The sequence below is a fragment of the Theropithecus gelada genome, chromosome 19 (genome assembly GCF_003255815.1).
Source record: "Theropithecus gelada isolate Dixy chromosome 19, Tgel_1.0, whole genome shotgun sequence".
NCBI lineage: Eukaryota > Metazoa > Chordata > Mammalia > Primates > Cercopithecidae > Theropithecus > Theropithecus gelada.
This window is the reverse complement of record NC_037687.1, coordinates 40,461,275-40,472,091: the sequence shown is the minus strand read 5'-3', so window position 1 is coordinate 40,472,091 and position 10,817 is coordinate 40,461,275. Positions and strand designations below refer to the sequence as shown.

Here is a 10,817-nt window from a genome sequence, read left to right as displayed (position 1 = left end):
AAAGGTAGGTCTGTGATGCTGTGCATCTTCTCCGTGAGCCTTTTGGAAGACTTTCTTTGGTGAAAGCCAATCACCATTCATTAAGTCTAAGAACTGTGAGAGTCTATTTGAGGAAATTAAAGGCATGAATGGGAAGGTGAGGTAGTGAAGGAAATAATCAGCCAGTTTCCAGGTGTTCACTCAGCCCTAGTGTTGAATTGGGCATGAGTAAAGCATCCCTTGAAATCCCAGCCTAAAAGATCCCTCAGAAAATGTGACTCCCATCACATGATCTACTACTCACATGAGTTCAGTAAACCTGTAAAGCTGGGAGAGATCAAAATAAATGATTGCTTTTAACCAATATGTGTTGGGCGGTTTTCTATGCTGCAATTTATCACAGGAATAGCAGCAAAGCAGAGTCTGCTCACTGTGTCCATGTACATGAATTGTGTCTATTCCAATAATAATCTTCGTGTTCTCTGATCTAAAACCATGACCATTTATTTCCAAAGAGAAACCCCTGGATTCTCCCCACATAAAATGAAAAACTTTTCAAATATTTGCAAATAAGAATAATTGGGATTATTTAAGGGGAATCACTGGGCTCCCGTGATTCTCTATTACTTGGATTGAAAACTTTACATGCAAAACTTATCATCTTTTTCTTCACTTCTTTCACAGCAGCCCGCACAAAGCCAGGCATAGTGTTCATACACAATAAGCATCCTGAGAACAATGGAAAAATTAAGAAATTCCACATCATTTTCCTCAAGGTATAGGTTTTCCCCAAAGCTACTAGGTACACCTGCATGGCTGTAAACAGCTGTCTAACATTTAAGTGCCGTGAGTCATCTGAGATTGGGTAAGTATTTTGGTTCAGACTGTCTGACGTCAACTACGTACTATAGAAGGATGCTGTTTCTAATGTCTTATCAGACATTCCAGGGACCTTGTCACTCACTCCCTTTGTCACAGGAAGGTTTATCCCCTTTGATTTCCTGATGCCTCCCATAGAATGCCCTGGCCCCTTTTGGGGATGATCACATCCTCTTTCCCCCTCTTAAAGCAAGAACCAAATCATGTGTGGTTTCGTGCTGTTTTAATGACCAAGTGTAGGGGAAAGGGTTGAGGAGGGATAATTCTGTTAGCAGACTCCAGGAATCCCATGGTCAGGTAGAAAGAGGGTTTCCTCAACAATGAGGAGTGTAATCATCTCCATCCATTGCTGACAAGCACTGAGTCCAGGGAGACATCTCTGCGTACTTGAATCATCTTCACATATGATGGTGGGATTCGATGGACAAAGGCGTAAATGTATTCACCATTTACCTTTACCTTTAAGAGGAAAAGTGCATCAGAAAGACAAGTTTTCAGCCTCCTCTCTACTCTGCCCTAGTACCAATAACATTCTCCAAGAAAATTCCTAGTTATACAAGTGAATGTTGTAGATACACTTCTGTTTACAGATGATGTTTTGTACCTATTTGAGACAGTTGCTGACTTTATTTCTAGTTTCCTCTCATTCCTCTTGTGACGTTCTATACTCTGTGTCACACAGTCCCTGTTACTCAGCCTCCCTTTTAAACTGGATGACCCCATTACCAGGGACTGTGTTTCAGGAACCTGAGACCCTGCATCTCACACAGGACATGCCACAGGGTTACTGCTAGACCATGTTCATTGAAATGCATACTTTTCAGTTCCATGAACTGTGACTGCCTTTCATTATTGATGGCACAGTTCCTCTTTGGAGTAGCCTACATCTGAGGTGTTAGTGGCAAAGAATGAAGCCCAGTGTTCTTAGAGAGTTAAAGGAAGACAGGTCTCGTATAACATAAGATATTATCTTCAACAACTTCTAAGCATAGGAAAAGATCCCTCACATGAATCTGAATGAGATGGGAATCTTTTGGCCTACTCATTAGAGAAAGCAAGAGAGTATGGATATATTCCTTATATTGAGACTATAGAGAAAGTCACCTTATTAGTATTAGTTTTTCAAATTTAACATGCACATATTTTTCTTTTTTTTTTTTGAGATGGAGTCTTGCTCTGTCGCCCAGGCTGGAGTGCTGTGGCACGATCTCGGCTCACTGCAAGCTCCGCCTCCCGGGTTCCCGCCATTCTCCTGCCTCAGCCTCCCGAGTAGCTGGGACTACAGGCGCCGCCACCTCACCTGGCTAGTTTTTTTTTGTATTTTTTAGTAGAGACGGGGTTTCACCGTGTTAGCCAGGATGGTCTCGATCTGCTGACCTCGTGATCCGCCTGTCTCGGCCTCCCAAAGTGCTGGGATTACAGGCTTGAGCCACCGCGCCCGGCCAAACATGCACATATTTTTCAACCAATTTTTTCATTTTTTTGTAATTATGTCCCAATATAAGTATTGGGAGGTTGGTAATGACAAAAGGATTTATTTGAAAGCCTGATACAACATCATTTGTGAGAGCAAAATACTGGGAACAACTTCAATGCCCAACTGAACAATTAAAGCAGCACCTTGGATTGAGAATGTCTTCAAGATATATTCTTTGGTAAAAAACCAACTTAGTTCCTAAAGTGTAATGTGTAGAGCAACTTATACCAGGATTTGCTTAAACACAAATGAAATCATAGACATATCTATATGCTTCCATAGGCAAAGATTTCCTCTGAAGGGGTTGGCTCGGTGGCATATGCCTGTAATCCCACTATATTGGGAAGCTGAGTTGGGCTGATAACTTGAGACTGGGAGTTCAAAACCAGCCTGGCCAACATGGTGAAACCCTGTCTCTGCCAAAAATAAAAAAAATTAGCCAGATGTGGTGGCATGCACCTGTAATCCCAGGTACTTGGGAGGCTAAGGCAAGAGACTCACTTGAATCCAGGAGGTGGAAGTTGCAGTGAGCTGAGATCATGTCACTGCCCTCCAACCTGGATGACAAAGTGAGTCTCTGTCTCAAAAAAAAAAAAAAAAAAAAAAGAGAGATTATTCTCTCTGAAGGAGAGCAGAGCACTGGTAATGTTATTTGTATGAGTAGAATTGGGACCCAAAAGTGAGACGAAGACGTAAGTTTTGATTGATAGAAAAAACTTTTTTCTTAAGTATGATTGATAGAAAAAACTTTTTTCTTAAGTATGATTGATAGAAAAAACTTTTTTCTTAAGTATATTGTATTCATTCAGCTACATGAAAATTTAAATACTGGCATACGTAGAAATGAGCACTATGTGAAAAGACAGAGGAGATTCTCCACTATTGGGGAAATGGAAGGTGAGCCGACCTTGACCTTGGTCAGATTTGGGAAAGAGCTGAGGACGGCAGGGCAAGCAGAGGGTGCTCTGTGATGAAAACCTGGGGCGGGGTAGTTATGGGAGATGGGCCCTGAGGGACTGGTGAGGCCAGGTCAATGAGAGCTGCCTCTTGCTCTGGGATCTCAAAGAGCCTGGGTGCTAGGAGCTCCAGGGGTGCTCACCTCATACTCATTGCGACACACATAGATGCGCAGGTCAAATGGTTTGCCATCCTCAAAGGGCACATAGTGTAAATTCTCCTCCAACATCCATATCCCAAACTCACGACTGTTCATGACCACACGACGGCCTAAGTGCACTCGCAAATGGAAGGCAATTTCTGACTCCTCATTCATCTCAGTGTAGAAATCCACCTGCAGCTGTGGTTCATTGCTGAGGGCAAAGCACACAGCATGTTGGACAGGTTCCTTCATTGTGCAGACACACACTTGACACACACACAAATCCCTTCCCCCCTTTACCCAACGAAAAAGTCTCCCCGATGATACTGCAGGCCTGATCCCTGTGGAGATACTTAAGCTCCTCGTGCCCCCAGCAGGGAGATGCTGTGCTCCTCATCCCCAGATGAAAACTGAGTCACAGCCACTGACCTGGGCCTATGACTTGTTCATTCCCTGAAAATTCTATGCCCCTTGATGAAGAGCCACAGCTCCAACCCACTGAGTGTCCTCCTCCGCTAGACCCCGTGACTGGCCCACAGGTAGTTGCTGCAGATTTCATGCCTGATGCTGGAGGGTCTCCAGGACCTGCACCTGCATGGGGCCTCCATCCTGCCAACTGGACATTTCCACATCACCCACACATAAGGTCGAACTGTTAGCAAATCTACTCCTTTCTCCTCCACCCTCTCCATTGGACCATGGAGTACTCACACAGAAGAGTCGATCGGTGTCCCTTTGATTATCACGCAGGAACCAACAGACAAAGACACAGGCAGTTTGTATGGCACCTGCCAGAGTATTGAGAGTAAGTGAGAGGTGCAGGGGTCAGGCGCAGTCTCCCCTCCTGTAACATATTCCCATAGTGCAGGAGGTTAGAGATCACAGGGAAGACTCTGTGGACTCTCCCCTTTCACCCTACCACATCAGGACCCCGTGTTCCTGAAGATATGGTGGACCCATAGGTAAGAGCAAGGGTTCAGGAGCCAAGATGCCTGGATTCCGGTCCTCATTCTGCCTTTTACTAGCCGTGCAATCTTAGATCGGTTACTTGACTTCCTCAGTTTCCCTAAAACAAAGAGGATTATCACGAATTCCTACTTTGTAAGAAATTCTTTATAATAGAGCAGTTAATATATGTAAACCTTTTCCCCTAATCCCTGGCATGGGTAGGGCCTGTTAGTGGTGACTTAACAGAACCGGGGAGTCCTCCTGAGACACTGACCTGCCTTCATTTTCAACTCTGAAAATGAAAACAAGACTTGAGGATGTAAGAATTTAGAAATTCACTCCAGTGAGAAACAACACTTGTTGAAAGAGAGAGAAATGGTGAAAGAACAGGAAACGCCTGTGTGTGGGAGGCACATGCATCACGATCATCAAGGGCAATGGACGTCCTTCCAAGAAGGGGACACATTACTGAGAGCACAGCCCCAGTACTTGCACAAAAGAAGCCTGTGGGTCAGAGACATAACTGGAGGGAACGATTGATTTCTACCACGACTACAAGTGGTGGATGATTTTTCTGTATTTTTGAGATAGGGTCTTGCTCCGTTGCCCAGGCTGACATGCAGTGGTGCGATAATAGCTCAATGAAACGTCGAACTACTGGGCTGCAGTGATCCTCACACATCTGCCCCCTCTTGTGTAGCTGGGGCGAAAGGTGCCTGCCACTCTGCCAGTCTGATATTTAAAGTTTTTTAAAGAAAGGGTCTCACTATGATACCCAGACCAGTCTCAAACTTCTGGCCTCAAGTTATCCTCTCATCTTTGTCTCTCAAATTGGTGGGATGATGGCCATGAGCCAGTGAACCCAGCTGCTTTGTTGATTAATCTCCACTGTAAGCTCTGTCTGAACTGAGACTAAACTGTTCCTTCATGGGTGGAGGAACAAGTTTAGACTCAGTTGAGACAGAGCTTACAGTGGGTATTTTACGTGATTCAGTCTCTGAAACCATGGCCTCTAATGTCCTTCTCTAGCAAACCTCCTGTCTCACAATGAAAAGTACAGGATAGGCTGGAGACAGGGAAGCTGAGCCTGGGAGGCAAGAGCCAGTGGTCACTCTGTGCAGACCCCACCTGAGGAACCATCACCCCCATAGTCTGCATTCCTCTTCCCCACTCTTACTGGGAAGAGACATCTACTGATCATACATTCCACTCTCACAAGTGATCTGAAACAAGTCCTTGGTAACTCACAATCTCCAAGATCCCCACCAGTTAAGCCATCTGGGATTCACATTGCCACACATGAAAAGACACACAGTTCCTTCATCAGAGATGCTACTGTGTAGGGAGGAACCTTCACATGCACAGAAGGCCACACGTATGTTTTCCCTTCAATACCCAGTCACATCCCAGCACACACATCCACAGTCACACAGAGCCATGCCACTCACTGAGTCACACACACTTGTTCACTGTATGCATAAAGATGCTCATGCACTGGTCTGGCTCTGCACAAACACACATATCACAAAGAGGAAGACAAAGCACAATCACCCCTTACACTGATACACACACCTGCTTGACCTGGTGGGCCATCCACCTTCCACCTAAAGTCATATCATCTCAGCAGAGTTCACTCTCATCAGACACCACCTCATGCTCACACAGGGTTACATTGGTCCAGGATCCACACCCCACATGGTACAAGCATCTCAGATACCTAGCCTCAGTGTTTCTCTTCCACACACCCAGAACTCTCAGTAAAGCATTCACAGTAGAAATGCTTATATTTTCATCTCATAAAATACCCCATTTCTTTCTTGGTTTGTGTGACGTGAGATTATTGAAGGCTGTGCCTTTTCAACTCACAGTTAGAAATGACATTGTTCTCTCCTTCTGGGCGACCTTCGGAATTGTGTCCAGTCTTCTGAGTGAATCTCTGAGTTGCAGCACTTAAATGACCCCTTTAAGCCTTGCCCTCTGGCTTCATTCCAGATTCCAGGCTCCTCCCAGCAAGCTTTCCTTGCAGCATGAGAAAGGGTCAGGTGTCATGAAGAAACTCAGTCACAATCATAGCTATTTGCAAGTCTGTGTCTGTAATGCAGCAGAAATGACAGTGGGGAAGGTATCAGGCTGTGGATGGGGTTACCAGGGAAATGCATAGATAAGGATGATGGAGTGAGGGGTAGCGATTGTAAAGCCCAGCCTTTGTGCCTCTCAAGCCTTTTCTCCACTATGCAGAGTCTACCCAGAAGTTGTACATTTCCCCAATTTTGTACAATGGCTAAACAAGAAAAAAAAGTTGGAGATTTTGGGAAAACATATTAGCCCTATAAGGCAATTCTTCTCCCTGCCTTTAAACGTTCTGGGACAGCACTGACGTTGATCCTGAGGAGGATCTGGGGAGAGAAGTAGAGAAGGTTCTTGAATGAACCTGCCCCACACTAAGCCACTTGGCTTTGCCAGGTAAGGGCCACTTTCATCTGACTGTCACACACTTGGGCTCCAGCTACACCCTCTGTTGATGTCCATGCAAATCAAAGTTTCAGAGACACTGTTTCTTCTGCATATTTGGGAGAAAGGTGAGATTTATTACTATTATTATTATACTTTAATTTCTAGGGTACATGTGCACAATGTGCAGGTTTGTTACATAGGTATACATGTCCTATGTTGGTTTGCTGCACCCATTAACTCGTCATTTACATTAGGTATTTCTTCTAATGCTATCCCTCTCCATCCCCCCCTACCCCAGACAGGCCCCCATGTGTGATGTTTCCCGCCCTGTGTCCAAGTGTTCTCATTGTACAATTCCCACCTATGAGTGAGAACATGCAGTGTTTGGTTTTCTCTCCTTGTGATAGTTTGCTCAGAATGACAGTTTCCAGCTTCATCCATGTCCCTGCAAAGGACATGAACTCATCCTTTTTTATGGCTGCCTAGAATTCCATGGTGTATGTGTGCCACATTTTCTTAATTCAGTCTATCATTGATGGACATTTGGTTTGGTTCCAAGTCTTTGCTATTGTGAATAGCACTGCAATAAACATATGCATGCATCTGTCTTTATAGCAGCATGATTTATAATCCTTTGGTTATATACCCAGTAATGGGATTACTGGGTCAAATGGTATTTCTAGTTCTAGATCCTTGAGGAATCACCACACTGTCTTCCACAATGGTTGAACTAGTTTACAGTCCCACCGACAGTGTAAAAGCGTTCCTATTTCTCCACATCCTCTCCAGCATCTGTTGTTTCCTGACTTTTTAATGATCCCCATTCTAACTGGTGTCAGATGGTATCTCATTGTGGTTTTGATTTGCATTTCTCTGATGGTGAGTGATGATAAGCATTTTTTCATGTGTCTGTTGGCTGCATAAATGTCTTCTTTTGAGAAGTGTCTGTTCATATGCTTTGCCCACTTTTTGATGGGGTTGTTTGTTTTTTTCTTGTAAATTTGTTTAAGTTCTTTGTAGATTCTGGATATTAGCCCTTTGTCAGATGGGTAGATTGCAAAAATTTTCTCTCATCCTGTAGATTGCCTATTCTGTCCCACACTAAGCCACTTGGCTTTGCCAGGTAAGAGCCACTTACCTGCCAGGTTGCCCACTCTGATGGTAGTTTCTTTTGCTGTGCAGAAGCTCTTCAGTTTAATTAGATCCCGTTTGTCTATCTTGGCTTTTGTTGCCATTGCTTTTGGCGTTTTAGTCATGAAGTCCTTGCCCTTGCCTATATCCTAAATGGTATTGCCTAGGTTTTTTTCCCCAGGGTTTTCATGGTTTAACATTTAAATCTTTAATCCATCTTGAATTAAGTTTTGTATAAGGTGTAAGGAAGGGATCCAGTTTCAGCTTTCTACATATGGCTAGCCAGTTTTCCCAGCACCATTTATTAAATAGGGAATCCTTTCCCCATTTCTTGTTTTTGTCAGGTTTGTCAAAGATCAGATGGTTGTAGATGTGTGGTGTTATTTCTGAGGGCTGTGTTGTGTTCCATTGGTCTATCTCTGTTTTGGTACCAGTACCATGCTGTTTTGGTTACTGTAACCTTGTAGTGTACTTTGAAGTCAGGTAGCATGATGCCTCAAGCTTTGTTCTTTTTACTTACGATGTCTTGGCAATGCGGGCTCTTTTTTGGTTCCATATGAACTTTAAAGCAGTTTTTTCCAATTCTGTGAAGAAAGTCATTGGTAACTTGACGGGGATGGCATTGAATCTATAAATTACCTTGGGCAGTATGGCCATTTTCATGATATTGATTCTTCCTATCCATGAGCATGGAATGTTCTTCCATTTGTTTGTATTCTCTTTTATTTCATTGAGCAGTGGTTGGTCGTTCTCCTTGAAGAGGTGCTTCATATTCCTTGTAAGTTGGATTCCTAGGTATTTTATTCTCTTTGTAGCAATTGTGAATGGGAGTTCACTCATGATTTGGCTGTCTGTTTGTCTGTTATTGGTGTTTGGGAATGCTTGTGATTTTTTGCACATTGATTTTGTATCCTGAGACTTTGCTGAAGTTGCGTATCAACTTAAGGAGATTTTGGGCTGCGACAATGGGGTTTTCTAAATATACAATAATGTCATCTGCAAACAGGGACACTTTGACTTCCTCTTTTCCTAATTGAATACCATTTATTTCGTTCTCCTGCCTGATTGCCCTGTCCAGAACTTCCAACACTATGTTGAATAGGAGTGGTGAGAGAGGGCATCCCCATCTTTTGTCAGTTTTCAAAGGGAATGCTTTCAGTTTTTGCTCATTCAGTATGATATTGGCTGTGGGTTTGTTATAAATAGCTCTTATTATTTTGAGATACGTTCCATCAATACCTAGTTTATTGAGAGTTTTTAGCATGAAGGGCTGTTGAATTCTGTCGAAGGCCTTTTCTGCATCTATTGAGATAATCATGTGGTTTTTGTCACTGGTTCTGTTTATGTGATGGATTACATTTATTGATTTGTATATGTCGGACCAGTCTTGCATCCCCTGTATGAAGCCGACTTGATTGTGGTGGACAAGATTTTTGGTGTGCTGCCAGATTCGGTTTACCAGTATTTTATTGAGGATTTTTGCATCGATGTTCATCAGGGATATTGCTCTAAAATTCTCTTTTGTTGTTGTTGTTGTGTCTCTGCTAGGCTTTGGTATCAGGGTGATACTGGCCTCATAAAACGAGCTAGGGAGGATTCCCTCTTTTTCTATTGATTGGAATAGTTTCAGAAGGAATGGTACCAGTTCCTCCTTGTACCTCTGGTAGACTTCAGCTGTGAATCCATCTGAATCTGGACTTTTTTTTTGGTTGGTAGGCTATTAATTATTGCCTCAATTTCCAAGTCTGTTATTGGTCTATTCAGAGATTCAGATTCTTCCTGGTTTAGTCTTGGGAGGGTGTATGTGTCCAGGAATATATCCATTTCTTCTAGATTTTCTAGTTTATTTGCATAGAGGTATTTATAGTATTCTCTGATGGTAGTTTGTATTTCTGTGGGATCAGTGGTGATATCCTCTTTATCATTTTTATTGCATCTATTTGATTCTTCTCTCTTTTCTTCTTTATTAGTCTGGCTAGTGGTCTATCAATTTTGTTGATCTTTTAAAAAAACTAGCTCCTGCATTCACTGATTTTTTTGATGGTTTTTTTGTGTGTGTGTGTCTCTATCTCCTTCAGTTCTGCTCTGATCTTAGTTATTTCTTGCCTTCTGCTAGCTTTTGAATGTGTTTACTCTTGGGTCTCTAGTTCTTTTAATTGTGATGTTAGGGTGTCAATATTAGATCTTTCCTGTTTTCCCTTGTGGGCATTTAGTGCTACAAATTTCCCTCTACATACTGCTTTAAATGTGTCCCAGAGATTCTGGTATGTTGTGTCTTTGTTCTCATTGGTTTCAAAGAACATCTTTATTTCTGCCTTCATTTTGTTATGTACCCAGTAGTCATTCAGGAGCAGGTTGTTCAGGTTCCATGTAGTTGAGCTGTTTTGAGTGAGTTTCTTAATCCTGAGTTCTAGTTTGATTGCACTGTGGTCTGAGAGACAGTTTATTGTGATTTCTGTTCTCTTACGTTTGCTAGGAGTGCTTTACTTCCAACTATGTGGTCAATTTTGGAGTAAGGGGCCGGGCGCGGTGGCTCAAGCCTGTAATCCCAGCACTTTGGGAGGCCGAGACGGGCGGATCATGAGGTCCGGAGATCGAGACCATCCTGGTTAACACGGTGAAACCCCGTCTCTACTAAAAAATACAAAAAAAACCTAGCCGGGCGAGGTGGCAGGCGCCTGTAGTCCCAGCTACTCGGGAGGCTGAGGCAGGAGAATGGCGTAAACCCGGCAGGCGGAGCTTGCAGTGAGCTGAGATCCGGCCATTGCACTCCAGCCTGGGTGACAGAGCGAGACTCCGCCTCAAAAAAAAAAAAAAAAAAAAAAAAAAAAAAAAAAAAAAAATTTGGAG

At 43.2% G+C, this 10,817-nt stretch overlaps 1 protein-coding gene across 1 annotated transcript in view; it reads right to left on the bottom strand.

Moving 5' to 3' along the window:
• Window positions 1–1,067: 1,067 nt before the first annotated feature.
• Window positions 1,068–10,817, bottom strand: part of LOC112613033 (galectin-16) — a 21,139-nt gene continuing 11,389 nt past the window's right edge. Inside the window, exons 2-5 of the mRNA XM_025368155.1 lie at window positions 6,249–6,473; window positions 4,146–4,222; window positions 3,435–3,645; window positions 1,068–1,317 (exon numbers count right to left, since the gene is read on the bottom strand). Coding sequence (XP_025223940.1) covers window positions 1,192–1,317; window positions 3,435–3,645; window positions 4,146–4,222; window positions 6,249–6,263 — 429 coding nt within the window. The 5' untranslated portion in view covers window positions 6,264–6,473 and the 3' untranslated portion in view covers window positions 1,068–1,191. The remainder of the gene's footprint in view (window positions 1,318–3,434; window positions 3,646–4,145; window positions 4,223–6,248; window positions 6,474–10,817) is intronic.